Here is a 27,887-nt window from a genome sequence, read left to right on the forward strand (position 1 = left end):
GATCCCGCCGCTGCCGGAGCCGCAGCGTTTCCCGTCGCATCTCCGAGCCACCCCCTCCCTTTCCCTCCCTCCTTCCCTCCCATCCCCCTTCTCTTCAAGCGTGAGACTCGTGATCCTTCCGCCGCTTCCCTTCTTCATTGACTCGGAAAAAAATCCCCGAGGAAGATATAATATTTAAAGTACTTATTTTCAATCAAGTATTTGTCCCTGTTTTATGTGATATATTTTTTTAGTTCCTCCCCTTTCCTCCATTCCCAAGAAAAGGAGGGGAAAGAATTGCTATTTTTTTTTCTTAACCCCCAAATCATCTATGTGTTAAATATCCGTACCGATCTGTCTAGAAGGAGAAATACATTGCTCGTTTTTTTCCTTTTTTTTTTTTTAAATCGCTATACAAAAGGAGTGAAAAGCCAAGAAGACGAAGTCTTTTTCTTTTTCTTTGTGGGAGAACTTAATGCTGCATTTATCATTAACCTAACACCCCAACATAAAACAAAAGGAAGAAAACGAGGAAGGAAGGAAAAGGTGATTCGGGAAGAGAGTGATCATGTCAGGGCGGCCCAGAACCACCTCCTTTGCGGAGAGCTGCAAGCCAGTGCAGCAGCCTTCAGCGTTTGGCAGCATGAAAGTTAGCAGTGAGTATTGATTTTATTTTACACCCCTTCTCTACCTCAACCTTTAAATAAGAAGCCCCAACATACCAGGCTCTTAAAATATTAGACCTCCTGATAAAGCAATTAGAGGTAATGGAAAAGGGCAAAACCTGTCTTAGTCAAGGATGAGGCAGCTCCCTCTTTTCCCACCCCTCCTCGCCCGGTCTCATTAACCTTGAATTGAAAGAATATGATTTTTTCTTTGTACGACTACATATGAAACTTATTTCTTACACTTTTCTTGCTGTTAGTAGTCAGCTTTATCGAGTGCTTGAGTTAAAACAGTGATGGAAATGCTTACCTGTCATCCTTTTAAATAAGGACGAGACTTGATTCGTAACCATTATGAACATTTGCAGTGTGTGTCTTTTGAAACGAAGGAAGGAAATTTTAGCCAGCCCAGGTCTTAGGTGTTATAGCTTTGTATACTTAACAAAGACATTGTGTCCCACCCTCCTAACATTTCTTTCTCGCCTGTGTGGCTGTACAAAGTATCTTAATCTCGGGATGAACTCCCGCAGTAACCAGCATTCCCGTTCGGAGGCGAGCCTTGATTCCTCTCTTTAGAAGGGGCCACTGGGAGCCCATAAATACCCAGCAGCGGTTGCATCTCTAAATGCATTGTCTTCTACCGGATAAGTGATTTTTTATGCTATCTCTTAACCTTTCTGTTTTGACATCACCAATCTACCACCGTATAATTTATGTTTATTCAAAAGGTAACTTAGAAGTAGTTTCAAGTTTTGGTTAAGGTTTGTGTTGTCATAGTGCCAAATAACAAGTTAAATGTTAATTGTCACTGTGTCGTTTCAGTTCAGTTTCCGGGTGGCATTGCATTCATTACTTGTTAAATGTTCTACAGTACAGTGAGTTTGTTTTTAGGACTGTTTAGAATACTCTTGGCTTAGATTCTGTCACATTTAAACTGTGGGTTTAGTTATTTATTTAGTCCTTCCCATCCTAGCTTTTGCAGAAGGCTGTGTGGTTCTGGAAATCAGGAATATTGGGGTTGCATTCAGGGTTGTCTCCAGATTGTACTCTTGTCTTGGATTTATGCTGAAATGTCTGTTCTTGAGGTTTTTGCTATACTAAGTATCTAGTGTTCTAATGTATCTCAGTGGAGATACCTATTTGGTATTTAGTGACAGCTTCTTTAAACTATTTCCAGAATTTGTCAAAAGTATCTATATTGTTTCCTTTTTCTCCTAGAAAGGACACTGATGAGGGCAAAGACAAACTATTTTGTTGCCTAGGGGAACTAGGAACTGAAGAACTGAGATTAAGAAACAAATGTATATGCTGCTAGGTGAATTTGATTACATCTTTAAGCAACATGAAATGATTACTTTTGATTGAACTCCAGAGTTCAATTCAAGTTGGCTTTTGGAACTTGCCTGAAACAGAGTGGTCTGAGGTAACAGTTGCATGTGATTATTTTTGAAAGCTGATTTTTTTTTTTCTTTTTCTTTTTGTGACTAGCTTGTAGAGAATGTAGGGTATGTGAAGAGGGAAGCTGATTATGCATCTTTTAGGGAGGGATCACACTTTCTAAGCACTTCATGGGGTCATTTGAAAATTCCGAGGTAATTTTCAGCTAAGATGAAGCAAATCTTATAATAGCTAACTTAAGAGCCTCTTGTACTGGAGTGTTTTGAATGTTTTACATCTTGGTAATATAGTTTAAAAACTGCTTGAAATCAATCTTAGATAAATAATTTATTAGGTTTATTTCAGAGATCTATAATGCTAGATTATAATGCTAAATTTTGGGACTTTTTATTTCCAGGATATTCTTTGAAAATGACTCCTTAATTTTCGGTAGAGTAATATTGACTAAGAATGGAGTAGCTCTTGTGAAGTATATAGGTTACAATGTTTAATTTTCTATTATTATATAGGACAGCTTAACATATTAAAAAATTGGAGTTTAATGTCAGTTTTGTTTTTGACGACCTTGACTTTAAGGACATTTAGCAGACAAGGGAGTGAGTTAAGCATTCATTAGAGTACTAATGTTCTGAACCAGAGGTACATAAAAAATTTTACCCCTTGGGCTCAGAAGCTTATAATTTAGTTTTAGTTGCAGGTTAAGGGGGGGAAATATGAAAACACTAGCATGATGATGACAAGATTATAAATTACAAATTGAATCTGTTCAGAGGGACAAAGAATTTGACTTAGATGGGTTGAAGAAGGAAGACTTCCTGAACTGATAGAAAGGCATGAAGAATTGTAGGTAGAAGGAATATATAGAGGTACAGAGCTGGTGAGTTTTGCGTGAAAGGCAGCAAGTAAGTTTTAAATGAAAGGGTGTCTAAAAAGGAAAGTGAATATAGATGGAATTTGAGAAATATAGGAAAGTTAGCTGATGGAGGGCATGTGTGTGTGGGGGGGTGCTGTAAACACTGGTTGAGATTCCAGAGAGACCTGGATTTACTGCAGGTTGCTGAAGAAGATAATTGAAGATGATTTCATCAACAGGATTAGAGATACATTAAGAGCCCTCTTAGAGAGTAGGGTTTGTTGTAAATCATGAGGGAGTAAAGTATAATGTAGAAATGGGGTGAAAGGAGCAGATTTGAGAGAGCGTGAATGAAGAACTGGCAGGACATTGGATTGGACTGAAGGAATATTTGTGAAGGAGTCAGGAGTTAAAAATAAATTCTGATGTTACTGGTCTGGAAGACTTGACCGCTTAGTTATATTGTTAATTGTAATAGGAAAATTGAGAAAGTGCTGAAATGAGAGGGTAGATAAGTTCACTTTTTAAAAATTTAATGTACAATAGGTTCCCTTGAAATTAAGCTGACAGCAGTTAATTACTGACAGTGAAATTTAACTTTTTAGTTTATTAACTGTATAATTCTAATTTTCCTACACCTAAAAACATAGAATTTATATTTCAGAGCAGTAAACTAAAGGCTTTTATTTAAATAGTTTTCATTAAATTTCTACTTTTTAGTGTAGATTCAAAAGCCTCACACTTGAAACCTAGTTATAATAGTTTCGTAGTAATGTATTTGAAAACAAATACAAATTACTTTCTGGGCTAACCTGTAACTTAAACATTTTGGATTTTTTATTTCACTTTTAATCTTTGGTACATACTTGAAACTCTTTTCTTTTATTTATTTATTTATTTAATTTTAATTTGACCAGAGAGAGACAGGCAGAGACAGAGAGAGGGAAAGTGAGAAAGCAAGCCACCAGGCCAGGGACTCAAACCATGGTTGGCCATGTGGGAGTGTCCAGCACCTTAACCTACCATGCCATCGGTGGGTCCTGAAACTCATTTTTAGTAAATAATGATTTTTCTTAGCTAAAACATGCATTTAAAATAACAGTATTAATACTAAGAGTTTCACTTTGTGAAGGCTACAGGAGAAATTAAAAGTTGATTTTATAGAAAATACTTTTGCCTTTTTTGTTAGGCATTTATCCCAAGTTTAAACTAGTATACTTGAAATACTTTTTACTTGCTATGATGAAGACAGCATTTCTTTTTGTTTTCATTAAGGTTTATGTGTTAAGCAAATGTTAATATCTGTACAGTTCCTTCTTTAGAATCACATGAGATTTACTCAAAATAGAGAAAGAGAATACCCGTGGCAATTTAGGCTAGAATATTGGTAATAAATACTTTTGCTGGAAAATTTTAGCTAATTGCCTAGGTTAAGTGCTTAAAAATAAGATTCGAAAAGAGGGAATAAGTCAATGAGTATCATTTAAATTGGCTCTCATCTAAAACTTTTAGATCAAAATTTTCATTAGCTAAGAGAGAAAAAAATAACAGTAGTTGCATGTTATTCTGCAGTATTAAGTCATATGGTGATTAGAACTGAAGAATAGGCAGCAATTTAGAGTCTTTCTATTCTGCAGGGAAGTTTAATCTTTTGTGACATCTTAAAATTAGGTTGTTAAAATTTAGCCAATTTCTTGATTATCCTATGTTAACATTGAAAACGAGCTCATGTATGAGACCAAAAGTCAACCTTATTTTTATTCCTTTCCTAACTAGACTTGCCCAGAGTTGTTAAGATACTTAATATATTTGTGGAAGAGTTGCATGGTCTTTTGGTACATGCATCTGTAGAATGCTAATTGCAAAATGACAATAAGGGACAGGGTCTAGGAAAAAACTTAAGGGGAATCAAGATTCCACAGATCAGTTTGTGGCTGATGAGGAATTGCACTTAAAAATCGAGATGACATTTTCTCATTTTACTGGCATAGTTTAGCTGAAAATCAGTAGTACCTGTGTTGTTGGTCCCTTATGGTATACTTGAGTTGCCCATGCGTGCGATACTCTTTTAGAGAAAGAGCAAAGCTGGGAAAACCAGTTTTCTTTTTTAAGTGCCAGCAGCAGATTCCGATATTGGGGAATTAATTTTTGTGTATGGTTTATTCATAGAAAAGGCTATGAAACATGCTAATGGCCCTAGCGTCATAAGACTCATGGAGTTGCGATGCAAATGGGGATGGGCAGGATGTGACACTGTGGTGCCTCTTGTGATACTCCACCCTACAGTGGAGAATGGAGAGGTAGAGCATGGGTGTGACAGGAGTGTGCGCTGTATTAACAGGACCAACCTGATTCCCCAGGTTCTGTTCTGTTAGGAACATAATTACCATGAGTGAATTAATTTGGTGAAACGTTTAGCATTTTCTAGCTGATCTTTTTGAGGGGGCATACTTTCAGTGTGTGCCCATACTTGGGTATACTGGAACAATTTATTGAATGTCCATCATGTGCTGAGTATTAACTAATTGAAAAAAAAAAAACGAATAAAAACCAGCAGATAGCGTATGGCTATGTCGCTGGACTCCCATGTAGTCGACTATTATTCGAGTCCCGTTTCTGGTGGCTTAAATTCACGCTGGGCACGTGTGCATGTGTGCCCAAGATCCCAAGGCGAGAATTACCCCCCGGGGGGGGGGGGTAATTTCTCGCTTTCAGTCTCTCTTTTTTATGGTGAGCGTACATGCCCTATACCAAAAATATCTCCAAAACAACTAAACAAAAAACTCACTTTTAAAACTAGCACTTCAGGGGCCAGCAAGTGGTAAAATGGTTAAAAAGCTGGCCACCCACTCAGCCAACTGCAGTTTGAGTCCTGGACCTTGGTGGCTTGCTTCTGCACTCCTTCCCTTGTGGACCCCCCAGCCCCTGACACACACCCTTGCCCTAGGAGTATATGATACAGTACCCTATATAAAATTTTAAAAATAATAACAAATTAATTTTTTTGAGAGGTTTTGCTATAGGGCACATGTGCTTGCTGGAGAGACAGAGACAGAAAGCGAAAAATCACTCCCCAGGGGGTATGGCCACACTATAATTCCTTCTTTTTCATTCTCCTCTAGGGATTTTGCATGCACATGTGCCTGGCTTGAGTTTTAAGCCACGGAGTCTAGGACTCTAACCGCCATCAACTATATGGGAGTCCAGTGACAACCATTACATCATTTGCTGGTCCCTAAATAAATACTTATTTAAAACACAAAACAAAACCTGGCACTTAAAAAATAATATGGTTTTCCCAGCTTGCTGTTTGTCCAAAATATGTGGAATCTTCAAAAAGTTTGTGGAAAATGAAAAACTATACATGGATATAAAAATTTTTGTACCAAAATAAATTAATACTTTAACTCCATTTTCCATCAACTTTTTGAGGTCCTTGCATATCTTACGCCTGCAACTCAGGTTCTTTATAAAGGAAGTTTTGTGTGATTTCAAGAATAAAAGCATTTTTATGGTTCATGGGTTATAAAATGAAGGTTGCAGACTCTGCTCATATCTTGTATTCAAATCTTCACTGGTTATACAAATAATTTTTGAAGTTTGTTTAATGTGATATAGAAACATATACTAAATATAAAAACCTATGTGAATAGAATAGCAAAGTACCACTGACAGGGTTAAAGGAGAAGAATTTAATTGTTATCCCAGAATTTACCAAAAGATTTTTATCATTATATTTATAAAATAAAGGAATACCTTATTCTCTTCTGTGTATTATTGGGTTTTTATTGTAGTTCCCACAAATTAAGTTAATACTCAGCATAAAAGGGATGTTAAGTAAATTATTCTAGCATTTACTTGTATCTGTAATGCATTTGCTCTGGTACCAGATATAAAGAAACATCTTGGTAGATTTCAGTTCTAAATTTGCAGTCACCTTTCCCATCGTTGATTAATATTTTGGCATGAAAAATCTATTTTCTGAAAGCATTTAGATTACACCTTTTTTTTTTTTTTGGAGAAGTTTCTGCTGTAGGCCGCCGGCACTTGCCAGAAGGAGAGAGACAGACAGAGAGATAGAAAGCGAGAACTCCCCCACCCCCACCCTCCAGGGATGGCCATGCTGCAATCCCTTCTCCTCCATTCTCCTCTCGGGATTTTAGACACACATGCAAACATGCCTGGCGTGAGTTTAAACCACCGGGTTTGGGACTCAAACCGCAGTCAACTACATGGAAGTCCAGTGATATAGACATTATGCCAACTGCTGGTCCCTAGATTACACTTTGTAAGTGGTTGAATCTTTTATTTTTGTTTTCAATAGTTTTCTTAGTACTTTTGATTTGCCATAGTGCGGGCACCACCACACCCCTTAGTACTTTTGATTTCATCCCATTGAGATAATGATTTATCTTTCTTCAAGCTAATTTTCCCAGTTCAACTTTTTCTTTTGTTTCCATAGCCAACCACAGCACAAAGCTGAACTCTTAATATGTTCCCTTACTACTGTATTCTGGAGTTGCTAATTTCTTGATTTTGTTCTTCCAGTCAATTTAGTAAGAAAAAGTAACATTTCTAAAAAGAGAGGAACTGTTTTTCTAGGAGCTTGTATTTTACTGATAGGTAGGGTAGGCATGTTCTAGAACCAGAAAGATAGTAGGTAGCCAAGCAAATATGTTAGAAACATTGGTCCAAAACAGTAATATTAATATTATTTTTAAAAAATTACCATTTATTGTACTGTCATAATCTTTGGCTTAGGGGAATGTAAGAACAAATAGGTTTCTCAAATAGAAAATTTCAGTGACTAATTATGTGATTTAACATGTAATATGCTTATTGAGTGTTTACTATGTACTAAATACCCTGCCAAATTCTTTACACATGGTATCTCATTTTAATCTTTATGACAACTTTATAAAGTTTATAAAGTAACTCGTATTACTATCACCACTTTTTAGATGAAGTAAATCAGATTTAGAGATGAAGCAACTTGTTCAAGATTACCTGGCCAGAAAGTAGCTCAGTTGTTTAAACTCAGTCATTCTGCTTCTAGAGCACTTGTTCTTTGTGTGTGTGTGTGTGTGTGTGTGTGTGTGTGTGAGGTGGTGGTGGAGGTGGCATTAAGAGAATTAGTTGCTGTTACCTTAACACTTGGATTTCAAAGATAAGTTAAAGTGCCTTTTTTTGGAGAGGTTTTTGCTATCGGGCACTCACGTTTTCCAGAAAGAGAGATAGAAAGCAAGAAACCACCCCCTAGAGGGGATGGCCACACTGCAGTCCCTTCTCCTCCATTCTCCTCTTGGGATCTTGGGCACGCACGCACACGTGCCCGGCTTGAGTTTAAGCCACCAGGTCTGGGGTTCAAACCAAGGTCGACTACATGGGAGTTCAGCAACATAGCCATTACACTAACTGCTGGTTCCAAGTGCCTTTTGTTTTTAGGATGGTCTTTCATTGATAATTTAGCAATGGATTTATAAGACTTTCATCAGTAGTACTACTTTGAAATTACTTCCAGGCATGCTTTTTAACAAATACAGTACTTAGCCTTTTTACAGTTATGTTGGAAAAATCGTTAGTTCTTTTAAGATTTCAGGGAGAATTTCTTTTCTTTTTTTTTTTGGAGAGATTTTCGCTATAGGGCGCGTGCGCTCACTAGACAGACAGAGAGAGACAGAGAGACAGAAAGCGAGAAATCACCCCCCAGGGGGGATGGTCATGCTGCAATCCCTTCTCCTCTATTCTCCTCTCGGGATCTTGGGCACACACGCACACGCGCCCGGCGTGAGTTTTAAGCCACCGGGTCCGGACGCGAACCGCGGTCGACTACGTGGGAGTCCAGCAACATAGCCATTACACTAACTGCTGGTTCCCTCAGGGAGAATTTTTTTAAACAAACATTGAAAATATTAGGACTTAATGTCAGCACAAGAAGGAAAATAAGTAATGAATGGTATTTTTTTTGTTGTTTAATGGTCAGTCGGAGCACTGGTTTCTATTGAACATTATTGACTATTCATAAATAAATTTAGCATATTTACATTCCCAAGTATTATTAGACCATGGTTCTCCAAATTAAACATTTTTTTTCTTTAGAAATTTTTGCTGTAAAAGCCAGCAAATGGCATAGTAACTGCAGTTACATCACTGGACTCCCACATGGCTGACTGCGGTTCAAGTCCTGGACCTGGCAGCTTGCTTTCTCACTTTCTTTCTCGCTCTGTCCCTCCCTGGTCAAATTAAAGATAAGTACATAAAATAAAGCTAAATAAGATAATTCTTTAAAAAATTTTGCTATAGGGTATGTGTGCTCACTGGAGAGACAGAGAAAGACCCTCCAGGGAAGCCAGCAGGCCACAATCCTTTCTCTCCTCCATTCTCTTGGGGTTTTGGGCATGCATGTACACGCGCCCGGCATGAATTTTATGCTGCTGGTTTTGGAACGTGAACCATGGTCAACTACATGGGAGTCCAGCAACCTAACCATTAGGCCATCTACTGGTCCCCCAAATTAAGGGTTATTATTTTCCTCTTCTGTTGCAAAAAGTATCTTAGTTCTCCTTTTAAAATTTGATACCACCTTCATGAAAGTATTTTTTTGGTTATATGGATCAAGCATTTCTATTCCCAAAACCCAAAATGTTCCCAAACCTGAAGCTTTTTAAGTGCTAACCTGGTGCCAAAAGTGGATAATTCCACACCTAACCTCAAGCGATAGCTTTTAGTCATGACACATAGTTTATTCAGCATTTCAAATTGAAAAAAGATCCTTGCAGTCTCCTTCATGTATCTTTTTCACGGAATCCCAGATTCCTTCACGTAAGCATGCCCACAAAGGGTATCATGCATAAAATTATTAAAATGCTGTATAAAATTACCTTCAGGGTGTATATGTAAGGTGTATATGAAATGTTAACGAATTGTGTGATTAGATTTGGGTGCCATCCCAAAGATATTTTAATATATATATACAGGGGCTCGCAGGTGGCGTGGTGGTTAAGGTGGCTGGACTCCCATGTTGCTGATTGGGGTTCAAGTTCTGGACCTGGCAGCTTGCTTTTTCACTTTCCTTCTCTCTCTCTCTCTGGTCAACTTCAAAAAAAATGAAAAATAAAACAATGACAATGAATAAAATTAAATAAAAAATAATTCTTTAAGACGGGACCAGCAGTTAGCATAATGGCTCTGTTGCTGGACTCCCATGTAGTTCACCGCGGTTCGCGTCCCAGGTGGCTTAAAACTCACGCCGGGCACATGTGCGTGCGTGCCCAAGATCCCGAGAGGAGAATGGAGGAGAAGGGATTGCAGTGTGACCATCCTCTCTGGGGGATGATTTCTTGCTTTCTGTCTCTCTGTCTCTTTCTGTCTGTCTGGCGAGCGCACACGCCCTATAGCAAAAACCTCTCAAAAAAAATTCTTCAAAAAATATTTAAAAACAATATTTAAATTTTAAAACTCCAAAATCTAAAGGGATCTGAAATTTGAAATATTTGGGTTCCAAGCATTTTGGATATACTCAACCCGTGCATGCAACAATTAGTTAAGTATATACTGGCCTTTTTCTTTTTTTTTGAGAGAGGTTTTTGCTATAGGATGTGTACACTCGCCAGAAAGAGACGGAGACAGAAAGGGAGAAACCACCCCCCAGGGGGGATAGCCATGCCGTAATCCCTTCTCCTCCATTCTCCTCTTGGGATTTTGGGCACACATGCGCATGTATCTGGCGTGTAAGCCACCTGGTCTGGGACTGGAACCGCTGTCGACTACATGGGAGTCCAGTAACATAGTCATTACGCCAACTGCTGGTTCCTGTATTAGACATTTATGATGTCTGGAACTGTGAGTACTCCTTTGCCCCAGTTTATCCCACCCTTCTCCCTAAAGAATAACTAAGCGTCAATGTAGGATTGGGTTATTTGGAACTTTAGTTTTTTTGGAATTGGAGTTGACAATTAGGAAATAAACTGAAAAGGCTCTTGAGCAGCTTTTATCTGCACAGAAATGGAACATGCACTTGGCTCATAGGTTGGTCTTCAGGCTTTTATTAACAATTCTTTATTATCATGTAATACATAGTTCTAATTCAGTCAGTTGTCCGGTTTTCTAAAACAAGTGGAAGAGAATGAATGACTAATGATGTTAAGCCTTACATCTACTGAAAAGAATAGACAGACATTTCAGGGAAACTAGTATATTGGGATTACTTAGTGTAAGTATAAACAGCTCCAGGGGAAATCATTCTGTGATAACTGTTTAAAACATTCACCTAGAGAAAGTTAAATTATACTAATTTAACTCTTTTAAAGGGGCAGGAGGCAGGAAAGTCTCTTGGAGAGCTGGGATCCTGCAATAACTTCTTACTACATCAAACATCCTCTAATTGTTGGTCACTAAGTGATGACGAGAACTGGGTCATCTCTGTCTGATTGACCAACCGTTAGTTGGATTTCAGTGATACGGATTAAGGTACTAAAGTCCATAGTATGCTAGCCCAGGGTTTTGTTTCCAGTGCATTCTTCCGTTGTCCATCTGCATTATACAGCAATAGAATTTTATCTGGTTTAAGGTTTATTGTCTTACTTTTTTCTCATTGGTATATATGGAATTGCTGTTTGGACCTGTTGTAAATGTTTAGAAGGCACTTCATGGAATCATTTAAACTTTCTTATGAATTACAAATAGCTATTTGAGGTTACCTTTACTGAATACATGTATTGCCTGTATAATGAGAATTGAAAAAAGTGGGTATCAAATCATTGCGCTGAAGGAAAAGAAATGATCATGGAAGTTCTTCTTTTGAAGGTCTGAGAAATTCTTAGGTGCTTAATTGGCTACTTTAACTAAAAAGGTTGGCTATTTTAGATTTTGTTCCCCAAGGAATGCCAATTTGTCTTTTTTAAATCTGATATTCTCTGTTTTCCCTTATTCCATAAAAATCAGCTAGAATTATTTTTGATTAAGCACTTTATGACTTGTGTTGAAGTTACCAAGCAGAGTCAAATAAATGACTAATGTTAGACTTTTGAGTTTGTGGAGGCAGCACCTGAGCAGTTGGAGGTGCTGGAGTTAGGCCTGGCAGCAGACTATATCTACAGTATTGTAGAACACTTGCTGTCCTGTTGGAAGTTCAGAGGCTTCATACTCTGGACATTATATAAACTGCAGGAAAGGAAGCTTTGAGTTGGTAGAGTTGCAATAATAGTATGTAATTATATGTGTATATAAGAGCAGTGTATATCATATCTACATAGTACTGATAACCACAGTAGTTATTAATAGGGTGTCATTTGCTAGACAATAACATGCTTATTTTGTTTACCTATTTTGCTTTAAATAGAATTTGCTTATATGGTTCAACATTTTTTTAATTTTAAAATTTTATCTATTTTATTTTCTTGAGAGAGAGTTTTGCTATAGGGTGTGTGCGCTTGCCAAAGAGAGAGAGAGATCGAAAATGAGTAATCATCCTCTGGGAGGGATGGCCATGCCGCAGTCCCTTCTCCTCCATTCTTCTCTTGTGATCTTGGGCACACAGGAACACGACTCTTTACGTGAGTTTTAAGCCTCTGGGTCCAGACTTAAACTGTGGTTGGCATGTGGGAGTCCAGAGCCTTAATCACTATGACATCTGCTAGCTCCTTTATTATTTTTTAGAGAGATTTTTACTGCAGGGCACATGCACTTGCTGGAGAGATAGAGACAGTGAGACAGAAAGTGAGAAATCACCCCCCAGGGGGGATGGTCACACCGCAATCCCTTCTCCTCCATTCTCCTCTCGGGGTTTTGGGCTTGCATGCATATGCACTCAGTGTGAGTTTTAAGCCGTTGGGTCCAGGACTCAAACCTTGGTCGACTTTGTGGGAGTCCAGAGACATACCATTACACCATCTGTCAGTCCTGTTATTTTTAATTGCCAAAGTGTGTGTATACTCACCACAAAGAGATAGAGAAGGAGAGCCACTATGACTGAGATTCAAGCTGTGGTCAGCCATGTGGGATCTGGCTCCCTTCCATTAGGCTATAGGACTTGAACTTGCCCCATGACTCAAAATTTAAAAGATATGCAGTGAAGTCTTCCTCCTCTTCTGCTCTGCAACCTCCAGTTCCCTTTTCTAGAGATAGCCACTATTAAAATTTCTTATGCGTCCTTCCATAGATATTTTGAAATCTTTACAGGTTAATGATATGTAAGATGGCCTTGCATTTTATGTATATGTACCTCAGTCAGCACTGGCTTTAGCTAAAGAGTGTTAGAATTAAAACAAAATTTAAATGAATTTCACTAGAAAATTGCTATTATTTTTCAACCTAGTAAATTACTAAACATTTATTTTTCTGAATGTGAGCTAGATGGGGAATAAATGCAAAGCTCTCTTGCCAGTTAGAGGTAAAATGCTAAGTCTTAACCAATGAATACTTAGTAATACATTTAAAATACTTTCCACTTGGTATTTAAGAAATTATTTATAGTGCCAATTTGGTATTACCTGTTTTTTTTTTTTTTTTCCTGAAAATAGGTGTTTCTTTGATGGTAAAGAGAGTCAGAGGAAAAATTTATTTTTTTCTTTACTTCCATTTTTTCCTAACATCTTACATGAGTAAAACCTGTTCTCTTGAGAGATCAGAGGCGCAGAGTACGTCAATGTCAATGAAGCCTGTGCCTTTTACCTCTTTAAGAGCGCACGGTTTCATTCTGCTTATTAACCAAGCACTCCTTAGGCTTTTTTTAAACATCATTTTTATAAACTAATATATGATTTCAAGAAATCAAATAGTATAGAAAAGGTATGGTGGAAACTGATCTGCCTCACAGTCTACTTCTCAGAAGCAACTAAGTATAATAGCTATTTCCTCTAGTCGTTTTGGTCATATTTTAAATTAGTGTTTTAATTAATATTTTATATTGAATTTAATCTTTCTTAAAATTAATTTTAGATAATTATTTTTGTCTTTCTATTTAGGTATCATTTATTGTATGTTCATCCCCCATTTGCTCTTATGATAATATGTATCATTATACCTATATATATTTTTTAGTTTGCTATGTGCTTGCCTGAAAGAGATGGGAGAGTAGAAGATGGTACTGAAATCACCCCCAGAAGGATGGCCAGGCAGCAATACCTTCTTCTTCTTTTTTTTTTAAACTATTATTTATTTAATTTTATTTATTCATTCATTCATTTTAATTTGACCAGAGACACACACACACACACACACACACACACACAGAGAGAGAGAGAGAGAGAGAGAGAGAGAGAGAGAAAGGGAGAAAGGAAGCCACCAGGTCCGGGACTTGAACTGTGGTCGGCCATGTGGGAGTGTCCAGCACCTTAACCACAACACCACCTGCTGGTCCCAATATCTTCTTCTTTTTGGGCATGCATGCATATGCACCTGATGTGTTTCTTAAGCTGCTGGGTCAGAACTTGAACCCCACAATTGGTCATTTTGGAGCTAGTCATCTCAATCACCACTCCACTGGCTGGCCCTATACCACTATTTTTAATATATTGTTTAATTAAATTATTATTCATAGTGAGACCAGCAGATGGTGTACTGGTTACGTTGCTGGACTCCCACATAGTTGACCGTGGTCCGAGTCCCAGAATCGGCAGCTTAAAACTCACACCAGGTGCCTGTGTGTGTGCGTGCCCAAAATTCCGAGAGGAGAATGGAGGAGAGAAGAGATTGTGCCGTGGCCATCCTCTCTAGGGAGGTGATTTCTTGTTTTCTGTCTCTTTGTCTTTCTCTGTCTCTACAGCGAGCGCACATGCCCTATAGCAAAAAATCTGTCCCAAAAAAAAAATTGTTACTCAGGGTATTCTCCATATTTAGACTCCAGAAGTATTCTTATCAGAAACAAGTAGTGTATAATAGTCACAGTTCCTTTTAAAAGCAACTTTATTGAAATGTAATTTACATACTATAAAATTCACCCATTTAAAGTGTACAGTGGGGACAGGCAGGTGGTGTGGTGGTTAAGGGCGCTGGACTCCCACATGGCCAACCATGGTTTGAGTCCTGGACCTGGCAACTTGATTTTTCACTCTCCTCACTCTCTTGCTCTGTCCCTCTCTGCTCAAATTAAAATAAACACATAAAAATAAATAAAATAAAATAAAATCTTTTTAAAAAAGTGTACAGTGTAGTGGTTTTTAGCATATTCAAAAAGTCATGTAATCATCACCATCCTCTAGTTTTAGTACTCTTTTATTACCCCTAAAAGAAACTTTGTACTTATTATGAGTCAACCCCTATTATTCTCTTCCCAACAGTTCTAGGAAACCACTAATCTACACTCTGTCTATAGCTTTGCCTTTTCTGGATAGTACATACTAATAAATTTATTCAGTGCATTGGCTTTTGTGACTGGATTCTTTTACTTAGTATAATGCCTTCAAGATTGTAGGGTGTACATAATATCGTACTTCATTCCTTTTTTTTTTTTTTTTGGTGAAGCAATATTATTTTTTATTGTATGGAAATGCTGCAGTTTGTTTATCTATTTGTCAATCGATGGTTATTTGGGCTGTTTCTGGTTTTTGGCTCCTGTAAATAATCGCTATTGTGAATATTTGTAGACCAGTTTTTGTGTGGACATATAATTTCAGATCTTTTGGGTTGGAGTGGAATTGCTGGGTCAGGTGGTAATTCCATGTTTAACATTTTAGAGACCTATAAACCTGTTGCTAAAGTGGCACATTTCCTTTACTTAATTTTTGTTAGACTTTATTATTGCTGTATTATTGCTGTTTTCTTTTTCTTGTACTGTTGGCAATGATCATAACCTTAATGCCCCCCTATCTGTACCATTTTATCAAATATTTTTTGAATTGTGACCTGTGTGCTGCTCCCTTTCTGTTTTTCAGAGTACTCTTTCTCCTAGATGCAGACCCCATGTTTTGCTGTTGGTAATGGATTGATTTGTTCTCCAGGACTGTAGTGTAGCTGTTATTCTGAATTCTTTCATTGCTTTTCAAGGTTGACTCTCATGTTTCCTGTATCCCATGCTTTTGTGTCACAGAGTAGTTCTTAATCAAATGTAATCTAATGACATCAGCCACGACTGCCCAGAGTAGTAATTGTTTGGTAAATATATCTGGAAAAGTTGTTATAGCATTGTTTTTTTTTGTTTGTTTGTTTGTTTTTTTGTCTTTTCGTATTTCTTATAATGGGGGAGTTAAGAAACTGATACACATTTTTTGCCCATGTCTTTGCCTTTTCAGTGTCTGGACACTGAGAAATGGATATTTGGAGATTACTTTGTATCATTATGATCAAGCGATTATAATGCTAACATGAAGCAAGTACAGAAATTAAAAAAGTAGTTATATTAAGCTATCATTTAGATCAGACCTATTAAATAGAAATATTTTTGTAAGCCACAAATAAGAGTCATGTAATTTTAAGTTTTCTATGGGTCATGTTAAAAGAACAAGTAACATTGATTTAAATAATACTGTTTTCTTTAACCTAGTGTATTCAGAACGTTGTGTTAAACTGAATTGTCAATGGCATTTTTACTCTGTTGTAGTATGTAGTTCTATAACCTTTCCATTTGATTACATGCATTATTGTGACAATTCAGAATATATCTTAAAAAAAAGATCTGTTATAGAATGTATTTATTATGTAATGCTCAGTGTTGATGAAAATTATGTAAACTATATTCTTGATGTGATTATTACACAATATATGCATGCTTTTTTATTCTTTCAACATGTAATCAATATAAAAAAATTTAATGAAATATTTTACCTTTTTTGGTTCTAAAGCTTCATCACCTAATTAATATTTCAGAACTCTTACAGAACATACTAATTTCAAGTAGTCACATTTCAAGTATTCAGTAGCTACATGTTAACTAATGGTTAGTGTAATAGTGCAATTTTAAAATTTTGTCCAGGTGGGTGGTCAGCAAGTGGTGTAGTGGTTAAAGCACTGGATTCCCACATGGCCAACCACGTTTCGAGTTCTGGACTGGTGGCTTGAAAATCATGCCAGATGGCATATGTGCATGTGTGCCCAAAATCCCAAGAGGAGAACGGAGGAGAAGGGATTGTAGCATAGCTGTACCTCCTGGGGGATGATTTCTCACTATCTCTTTTTTTCTCTCTCTTCTCTCTGGTGAGCACATGCACCCTATGACAAAAACCTAAAATATTTTTTGTTAGGGAATTACATTATTTTTGTCAATCTATTTAATTTAGATTAGTTATTTTCAAGTAATGGAAAAGGTGTGTGTGGTTTAAAAATACTTCATTTATTTGTGTCATTGCTTTTTTTTTAGTCATATTTTCAGTTTATTTTGAAATTTTGAGTCATGTTGAAGGAGGTTAAGAGAATCTTATTTTCTTCAGAAAAAGGTGCTTATTGTAGGGGATAATGATTTCCTTTCCAATATTTTAGTGGAGCTGTTGAAATATATGTTGAATTTTTTTATTACTATGCTTGTTCAGTGTTGTTATTGCTGTGATTGTTCTGACTCTGATGAAGTGTTACTGGTTCAGATATTCTTTGTCATATCTTTACTTCCTTTATGTTTTAGAGACCTACCTTTCCCAGTTTTCAGACTCAGATGTCACCTCAACCACTTAGTCATCTGTGCCTTACCCCAAGGCATGACATTCACTTTCATATAACTCCTGTAGCACTTTTTATGACCCTTAATATTCTTCCTTGTATTATAGTTAATTTGTGTGATCTCTCCCTAGGGGATAATAAGTTACAACACTGCAAAATGTATTTTACTCACCTTTGTATTTCCTGCAGTGTGGAGCGTAGTGGTTTTTATATTGAGTCACTTAATACAGATTAAAGGTTTATGATTTATCATGGTGATAACAGATACATTCATGGTATGGTAAAAAGTGTTTCCAGAAACTAAATTATCACTGTTTCCAGGACTATTTAAGTTTTGATATAAGAAATTGATTTCTAAAGCTAAAACAGGATTGTTATTTAAATATAGAGGAACAATAAAAGAAAGACAGATAGGACACTTCTATTATACTAGGTGCTTAGCACAGAATGACTTCAGGGTTTTTGGATAGATAGCTGAGTGAGTGAAATAACTGCTGCACCCTATGACCTTTATAATTTGGGAAGAGAATAGGAACATTATGTAAAATTGAATGAATTAAGATTTCATGAGGGTAGTAAGGCTTAGAAACTTTTGGCTTTTTTTTTTTTTTTTTTTCTTTTTTTTTTTTTTGGGAGGTTTTTGCTATAGGACTCATGTGCTCGCCAGAGAGACAGGGAGACAGAAAGCGAGAAATCACCCCCCAGGGGGGATGGCCACACCACAATCCCTTCTCTATTCTCCTCTTGGGATCTTGGGCACGCACGCACATGCGCCCGGCGTGAGTTTAAGCCGCCGGGTCCGGGATGCGAACGGCGGTCGACTGCATGGGAGTCCAGGACATAGCCATTACGCTAACTGCTGGTCCTAGAAACTTTGGCTTTTTGTAATGTTAACAAGAAGAAAGAAATTGTGGGACCATCAGTTAGCGTAATGGCTATGTCGCTGGACTCCCACGTAGGTGACCGTGGTTCAAGTCCTGGACCCGGCGCTTAAACTCTCTCCAGGCGCGTGTGCATGCGTTCCCAAGTTCCTGAGAGGAGAATGGAGGAGAAGGGATTGCAGCGTGACCATCCCCCCTGGGGGGTGATTTCTCGCTTTCGATCTCTGTCTCTCTCTGTCTCTCTGGTGAGTACACACGCCCTATAGCAAAAACCTCTCCAGAGGGGGGGGAAAGATGAAAGAAATTGTCATATACAAGTGAAGTTTAAATGGCTTTCTTCCTTTAAAATAAATATATATTTTTAATTACCAAAAGGCACATGAGCAAACGAGAGAGAGAGGTAGAGTGCCACAGTTCTTTTTCCTCCATTGCTTTATCTAGTGAGGATTATGAGCACCCACACACACACACGCCCATGGTGTATTTCTCAAGTTGCCAGATTGGAATTCTAACTGTGGTCAGCTATGTAGGATTTTGTTCCCCATGCATAGCACTTCACTCACTTTTCCTATTTAAAGTAAAATTAAGGTAAGATACCTTGATTTTAAAATTGATCAAGCTAAACATAAAGCAGTGGCTATGAAATGGGGATAAAAGTACAGTTGAAATCCATATTGCCTAATTAGTTTGGAGCTAGAGTTTATTTATCTTTAACTGAGGAAACTGAGGCTTAAAGGGGTTAGGAGACGACTTTTTTTTTTTTTGAGAGGATTTTGCTATAGGGCGCTGGCACTCGCCAGACAGAGAGAGACAGAAAGACAGAAAGTGAGAAATTACCCCTTGGGGGGATGGCCACGCCGCAATCCCTTCTTCTCCCTTCTCCTCTCGGGATCTTGGGCACACACGCACACACGCCCAGCATGAGTTTTAAGTCACCGGGTCCAGGATGCAAACCGCGGTCGACTACATGGGAGTCCAGCAACATAGCCATTACGCTAACTGCTGGTCCCAAGGGGTTAGGAGACTTCTGCCAAAGATTTATAGCCAGCAGGTGGCAGAAGCTGGGTTCTAACCCATGTAATTCAGTATAGAGCTCTAACTACTAATTACTTTGCTCTTCTCAGAGTATGTGAATGATTATGCAGAAATGGAGCCTTGCTATCTCTGCTAACTTGAAGGCACCAATTTTGAGTCTTGATGATATGTCATAAATTTTTAAAAATTATTTATTTTATTTGATTTATTCATTCATTTATTTTTTTAATTTGACCAGAGAGAGACAGAGGGTGAGAGTGTGAGAGATAGAAAGTGAGAAAGCAAGCCACCAGATTCAGGACTTGAACCCTGGTTGGCCATATGGGAGTGTCCAGCGCCTTAACCACCATGCCACCTGCTGGTCCCAGATATGTCATAAATTTAAGAATTCAAGGAAGAACAGAAATGTTAGACTTCACCAGCTTCCATCCTTTTTATTTCCTATGGTTATTGGTCTCAGTGTTTTTTGTTGTTGCTCTGTATTATTCTTGCACAGGAAGACTCTCAGTACTGAGCTGGTGTTTAATATATGATGAATGTTGAAAAATAAACCACAAATTTAAAATTTTGAGTTTTTAATATGGAGATCAAATTATAATACATCAATAGTCATGGTTTTCTTTCTGAGACATACTTCTTTAGATTTTGAAGGTAGTTGAGTATCAATAGAAAAGCTTGGCTAATAGTTCTTATGATGTGGAGAGAATTTTCTGTGCTTCTAAGTTTAACTTAGTGTTTTAAATGCCCCATTACAATAAAATCCTGTGATGATACCTAATTCAGATACACTATATTTGGCTCCCATTGTCTGCCATGGCTATTGTTATCAGGTAAAGGGCCAAGTGCAGCACATTTTGTTTGTAATGACTTATTTCTTATATTTCTTATAAATGAAAACTGATATATGAACTTTTTCTTCTTGTTTGTAACTGGAGGAAAAGTGGAAGCATATTGTTTTCTGTCAACTTTGCAGCAACAAGCCCCATTTTTCATGAATTTGAATTTTTTGTACCACACTTCAAAGATTATGTCTAGGTTTAATTTTAATCTCTGTTTAGTACTCACATCCAGAACATACTTCATGCCAGTCAACTATACATAATGACAGTGAGAACTAGCGAGTAGATAGAAATGAACACTCAGGAGCCGAAAGAACTGTCACAGAATCTGAAGCAAAGTTTTTGTTTGTTTGTTAAATGCTTTGTCTTTTAACCTGTTTGAAAGTCCTCTGATCAGTGTTTCCTCAGTAGTTATTCAAAACAAGGTTATGCTGTAGTAAATATTCTGTGGCCAAGGATTTAGGAAGTGATGCTTTTAGCATCCTTTGAAAGACTGATATTCTTTGGATCACACTTTGGAAGCTCTGTCTTAAGTATATTTAGATATTTTGTTTAAGAAGGGAAAGAAGCCAACATTTATTGAGCATTATTTACTCCACAGGGCCTAGATGCTATCTCTATTTTATAGACAAGGAGCCTGAGGCCCTGATGGTGGCTAAAACTAGTAGTGGACACAAAACTAGTAATGGGGCAGAGTTGGGAATGGATACTAGATCTTGCTGATTCCTGAATTTTTGCATTTTTGACCTTACCATGCCACTGTGGGTTGCCATGAACTGTTGTTGCTCATTGGATTTTACGCCTTAGAAAGAGCAGTCTAGCAGCAATACAAGGCAAAGGTTAATCTGATCTATGTAGGAAACAGTGAAGGGATAATAAATTGACTATATGACACATATCCTATGTTCTTTGCTTTTTATAGATGAAATCCATGTTCTGTAGTGAAGATTATCAGTTAACAGTAAAAATTAAAGTGATTTCTGAGTGAGATTTGATATTGTCTTTATATATTTATACTTTTATTTACTTTTGATGCCATAAGGCCATTCTGGCATGCTCTCTGATCAGATATAGCAGAGCTTAGGCAAGTAATTAACTTTTTTTTTTTTTTAACTATAGGGCACATGCACTCTCCAGAGATAGATAGAAACTGGGAAGTCACTCCCCAAAGGGGAAAACCATGCTACAATCCCTTCTCCTCTATTCTCTTGTCATTTTGGGCATGCACACACACACAACCTGCATGAATTTTAAGCCAGGACTCGAACCACATTCGACTACGTAGGATTCCAACAATGTAACCATTACACCACCTGCTGGGCCCAAGTTATTAATTTTTTAAAAGCTTAAATTTTCTTATTTGGAAGTAGTATTTACAATAACTACTTTTTTGAATGATTGTAAAAGTTAAAGCAGGTAACTATGCATGTAAGGTACTTAAGCACAGTGGCACATAGTAATCTTAGCTGTTATTATTAGCAGCAGTAGCAAAAATACAGCTTAGGTATGGGTTGTTACTTCTTTGTATCCTCTTATGCATATGTTTATAAGCTGGTGCACATAGGGTGGTAATAAAAAAAACCCTCCAAATCTTTTTCCCCAATAATTTATTTGAGAAAATCATCACCAGATGCCTTTTTGAAGTAATGGGAGTTTTACCTTGAATGTATTTTATAGGGAATTAAGAAAGGTGCAGTTTCCAGTAGGGATCAGATACTTTTTAAGTGAATACTAGCTGTAATTCACAAATGTTGGCCTACTAGGTGTCTTTAATGTTTATTTATTTTTTATGTACAGTATTTGATTTTAATGTGTAGATCTGCTTATTTGTGTAGTCAGCCTTTTTAAACTGCACATTTTTCCTGCTGAAAAAACTCTTTTCAGGCCAGTCTTTATGCAGTGGCAGTTTGGTTTGCATTGACTGTCAGGTATTAAATGTCAAGTTAAATAGTTAAAGAACATGGCCATACCAAATTACTATGCGGTATGAAGATTTTATTTTCTTCTCCAACCACAGTGTCTTGAAGTCTTATTCAGCAGAGTTAAATAGTCTCTGAGATCTCTTTGAAAATTTGGATAATTACTTAGAACCATTCAGAACTAATAAGGCTATTAACTGTTAATTGAGTTAAGCAGAACACTGAGCCTTTTCCTTCAGTTTTCTTTCTTTTTAATTCTGAGGAAGTTGAGGGGAGAAATTTTGTTTTCCTCTCTGAAAATGTCCTTTCCTAGACTTACTTTCTTTGAAATAGCCAGAATCCTTGGGATTCCTAAGAGCAAACCTTTTTGTAGCTTGAGACACAGATTTTCATTGGAAATCTTTTCTCTGAAGGTAAAATATTTGTCCTTAATAGGACTTATTTTTTTTTAAAGTTTATTCATTTCGTGTGTGTGTGTGTGTGTGTGTGTGTGTGTGTGTGTGAAGAACAGAGGACAGATGCACCCTTGACAGAGTCTCATGTCATAGCCCTCTCATCGGCCTTCCGAACTAGTCAGGATCACTGATATGTGTATATGTGTGCCTGTGCATACAGCTGTCTGGAATCAAACCACAGTCTTCCATTTGGCTTCCAATATTGCAGAGCATTGTCTACTGCTGTGCCACCATGGCTGGGCCCTGATCACTTTTAAAGGAGCAGCTAGTAGCATCTCACTGCTTCATCATTTACTAGGGTGAGGGAAGGGAAAAATGAATCAGAGGTTCCACCTTTTTTCTCCCTTTCCTTTCCACTTAGCTTTCTGTGGATACACAATTTGACTTCCATAGTAAAATGGAATAATTTTCATTAAATTTTCTTTGGTGAGGAACTTGGTCAACCCAAACTGATGGTGAATATTTTTTCCATATTGGAGTTATTTTTAAATTACTTCTAAATCATTAAGATGCTTTAAATTATATAAACTTTGATAGAACAATATAATAATGAACCACTGTATGTCCAACACCAGTTTCTGTAATTATCTATGTATAGTCATTCTTGTTTCATCTGTACCCTTACCACCTACTCTAAAAACCTTTTAAACCAAATTTCAGATATCTCATGATTTTTTTTTTTTTTGGAGAGGTTTTTGCTATAGGGTGCATGCGCTCGCCAGACAGACAGAGAAAGTCATAGAGACAGAAAGCGAGAAATCACCCCCCAGGGGAGATGGTCATGCCGCAATCCCTTCTCCTCCATTCTCCTCTCAGGATCTTGGGCATGTACGCACACGCGCCTGGCGTGAGTTTTAAGCCACCGGGTCCGGGACTCGAACTACGGTCGACTACATGGGAGTCCAGTGACATAGCCATTACGTTAACTGCTGGTTCCCATGATTTTGTTTTTTGTAAATATTTTATTGTATATCTCTGATTATATCTTATTTCCCAGATTCCATATTTTACTGATTGTATCCCCTTGGCAATTTAACATGTTCTTCTCTTCCTTGTGTTTCTTATGAACTGTTGGTTAGATTTTTTTAGGTGGTATTTAGTGTTTCCTATTGTATAACATCAATAGGTGATACATGATATCTATTGGATTGTCAGAAAAGTCACGATGTATTTTTCTATGCAAAAATGGGTCATAACTCTTCTGATGACCCAATAGTTGCCTCTTTTTGTGATGTTATAATTGCTTACTGGGTTTATTCTTGTCAGCCCTCCCACCATCCATTGTACAGTTCTCTGTCAGCTGTTCTTCTCATGGTTTTAATAGTCATTGATAATTGTCTAGATCAAGTTTTGGCAAACCGTAGCTTGTGGGCCATATATCAATTTGATCCACCACCTGTTTTGTAAATAAAGTTTTATTGGCATGTAACTACACTTTATGTATTATCTATAGCTGCTTTGCAGATACAGTGGTGGAGTTGAGTAGTTACGACAAACTATATGACTAGGAAAGTCTAAAATACTTACTTGCATTCTGCCCTTTATAGAAAAATGGTGCTGACACCAATGTAGATAATTTTATTAGAGACTGCTAGTGGTGATATTCTACCACTCCATTGTGTTTAGCAGCTGGAGTTCTCCTATAAAGAAGAATTTAACTTCACTAATAATGTGATTATCAGGAAGAAAAGCAGTATAAACACTTGAGCATTTGACTACCATTTGATAGAGGTATCCAGTGAGTTAATTTGTTTTAAAAACTATCTATATGAACCCCTGGGTTTGAAAAAGATTTGATGTTTTAATCTGTTATAGTTATTCTTTTAAATTCTCTAATCATCTCATTTTTGCCAATGTTAGCCCCTTTATGCAGGCTCTTGTATCCTTCCATATAGCCTCAACAGTTTTTAGTAATCCTTATTTTTAATATTTTGTTTTATTTATTCTCTTTGTATTGCTAGAGGGCTTGAGAGAGAGATAGAGGAGAGAGAGAATGCCGCAATGGGGTATGGTCACACTGCAGTTATTTTTCCTTACTGTTAGGATTTTGGGCATGTGTGCATATATACCTAGTGTGTTTTTCAAGCCTCAAGAGGCTGTGGTTTGAACCACAGTTGGCCATGTAGGATTTGGCTTCCAGTGCACTGCATATAATAACTACTTTGGGGCTGGAACCTAATTGTTTTTTTCATTCATGACTGATTACACAAGAGTGAAAGAGTGGGGGAGGTGAGGGGAGTATCCTGTAGAGGGTCTAGTTATGTTGTGGTGCCTTCCTCCAGTCCTCCAGCCTGTTGGCCTCTTCCTGGCTTATATCAGGTGAACTGGGCTGAGGATTTGAATGGGATCCAGTTTCTTTTGAGCAGCACAAAACTGTTGTGTCATGGAGCCAGCCTAGACTTTGGTAATCTTGTTTTCTATTATGGCAAGAGGTTTCAGGCTCATCTTGTATGTCACCTGACTCATTTTTTTTTAAGTGATTTTGATTCCTTTCAGTAGGAAATAATATTTAGAAAGTACCACAGTCTGGGTGTTTGTTGCTATGGGTTGGTTGTTTTCAGAACCTTTTAGTAAACTGAGCGAGGGTGTATGTTTGTGATTTTTTTTTTTTTAAATTGGAAAATATATGTAACATAAATTGAGCATTTGAATAATTTTCACTGAATGCCAATTCCGTGGCATTCACCATGTTCACTATGTTGTGCGTCTGACACTGTTACCTAGTTCCAGAACTTCCTCATACCGCCTAAAGAATCCTCATCTCCTGCTGCCTGGTACTAATCTGCTTCTGGTTTTAAGGATTTGCTTTTTCTAGACATTTCATGTAAAAGAAACCATATTACGTTGCCTTTTGTGGTTTATGTTTTCAAGGTTCATCTCTTTTTTGTTTATGTGTTTGTTTTTATAGACCACAGATTAGTTTTTTTTTTTTTTTGGAGAGGTTTTTGCTATAGGGTGCATGCGCTCGCCAGACAGACAGAGAGAGACAGAGAGACAGAAAGCGAGAAATCTCCCCCCAGGGGGGATGACCATGCCACAATTCCTTCTCCTCCATTCTCCTCTCGGGATCTTGGCACACACCCACATGTGCCTGGCGTGAGTTTAAGCCACCGGGTCCGGGACTCAAACTGCAGTTAACTACGTGGGAGTCCAGCGACATAGCCATTACGCTAACTGCTGGTCCCCAGATTAGTTTCTTTTTTAACACCTATGATGCCATGAATTCATAGGGAATAGGTTCCAGTAGCTCAGGCTCCTTCCATTGGTGCTCACTCAGTGTGCTTCTCTGGGTGGAGCAGGCTGGCGCTTTAGTTGAACCCAGATACCTTTCTCTTTGGCTTCCTTCTTTTTCTGGATATTTTCCTTTACATGTTTTAGGAAGCTATCTCTGTTCTTAGAATGTTTACTATGCTCAATACACACATTAATTCTCTTGGCAAGAATCTTGCCCTTGACTTGTTTGTTCACGATAATGCCACCAGCATGCCCGGGAACATTGTAGACTCTTCCAGTTTTGCCATGATAGCATTTGTGGGACATTCCTTTTTGAATAGTACCCATTCCCTTAATGTCTAAAATATCACCTTTCTTACAGATTCACCTATATGTTGCCAAAGGAACAATTCCATGTTTTCTAAAAGGCCTAGAGAACATATATCGGGTCCCTTTGTGTTCGTCATTTTGATTAATTACTGGAAGATGGTGGTTCTGGCCAAAAGGACAAGGTTCATCTCTGTTGTGGCATGTATCAATACTTCATTCCTTTATGGCTGTCTTAATGGGTATGAGTTAGTATCTCATCATGATTTTGATTTGCATTTTTCTTTTCTTTTATTTAGAGAGATTTTTGCTATAGGGCTCATGAACTTGCCTGAGAGACAGAGAGAGACCTAGAAACAGAAAGTGACAAATCACCCGGGGGATGGCCATGCTACAATCCCTTCTCCTCCATTGTCCTCTGGGGATTTTGGGCATGCATGTATTCAAGCCCGGCTGGAGTTTTATGCCACCAGATCTGGAACTCACACTGAGGTCAGCTACATGGGAGTCCAGTGACATAATAATCCTTGATTTGCTTTTTTCTAATGACTAGTAATGTAGAGCATCTTTTCATATGCTTGTTGACTCTGTGTGTATATTCGAAGCCATGTCTATACAATTCCTTTGTCTTTTAAAAATGTGCTGTTTCTTTTTGTCATTGAGACATAAAGTTATTTATATATTCTTAATACTGCACTTTATTTGATATTTGATTTGAAAATTCTCCCATTCTCTGGACTGTGTTTCCCTTCTCTTGATAGTGCTCTTTGATGCACAAAAGTTTTAAAGTTTGATAGAGTTGGATGTACCTATTTTTTGTTTTCTTGCCTACTTTTGGTGTGATATCTGAAAAAAGCATTACCAGATCCAAAATCAATGAAGATTTACCCATGTATTTTCTTCTAAGGGATTTGTAGGTGTCTTTTAGATACTTAGGTCCCTGATCTATTTTGAATTAATTCTTGTGTATAGTTTAGTTTTCTAACTTCTATTTGTTGATGAGCCTATTCATTTCCAATTGAGTAGTCTTGGCACCCTACTGCTGATCAGTTGACCATAGATAAATGCATTTATTTCTGGATGCTTGATTCTATTCCATTGATCTACAATCTGTGGCCATCTTTGTGCCAGTACCAAAATGTTTTGTTTACTGTAGCTTTGTAGTAGGTTTTAAAATCAGAAATTTCTGTGTAAGTACTCCGACTTGATTCTTTTCTAAGATTGTTTTGTGTGTTTGTGGTCCTGTGAAATTCTATATGAATTTTAAAATAATCTTTTTCATTGCTACAAAATGGCCCTTTAGGATTTTGGTAGAGGTTGTATTGAATCTGTAGATCATTTTGGTTAGTGTCGACATCTTACCAGTATTAAATCTTCCTATTCATGAACATAGGATGTCTTCTTTTTTTGAGGTCTTTAATTTCTTTCAGCAAGTCTGGTACTTGCTCAGTTAAATTTAGTCTTAAGGTTTTGTTGTTGCTATTTTTTGCTTGTTTATGCTACTGCAAAATTGAATTGCCTATTTTTTGGTTCAGATTGTTTATTACTAGAACATAAAAATACAACTAATTTTTGTGTGTTCAATCTTGTGTTCTGCAACTTTGTTGGATTTCTTTTTTAACATGAGAAAATATAATTCATACTAATACTTATAAATATGATTTTTAAGAGTTATTTATTTAATTTTATTTATTCATTTATTATCACTTTTTAAATTTGACCAGTGTGAGACATACA

General features: G+C 37.3%; 1 protein-coding gene and 1 non-coding gene across 7 annotated transcripts in view; both read left to right on the forward strand.

Annotated features, from left to right (window-relative positions):
* The first annotated feature begins 6 nt into the window (after positions 1-6).
* Positions 7-27,887, forward strand: part of GSK3B (glycogen synthase kinase 3 beta) — a 216,446-nt gene continuing 188,565 nt past the window's right edge. For all 6 annotated transcript variants that reach the window (XM_006165983.3, XM_006165985.3, XM_006165986.3 and 3 more), the window contains exon 1: positions 7-635. In XM_006165983.3, coding sequence (XP_006166045.1) covers positions 548-635 — 88 coding nt within the window. In that variant the 5' untranslated portion in view covers positions 7-547. The remainder of the gene's footprint in view (positions 636-27,887) is intronic.
* Positions 13,514-13,574, forward strand: MIR6529 (microRNA mir-6529). Its single transcript, NR_129373.1, has one exon. It is a non-coding gene; the product is annotated as a microRNA mir-6529 (primary transcript).

This window comes from Tupaia chinensis, unplaced genomic scaffold (assembly GCF_000334495.1).
Source record: "Tupaia chinensis unplaced genomic scaffold, TupChi_1.0 Scaffold144135_1, whole genome shotgun sequence".
NCBI classification, from domain to species: domain Eukaryota; kingdom Metazoa; phylum Chordata; class Mammalia; order Scandentia; family Tupaiidae; genus Tupaia; species Tupaia belangeri.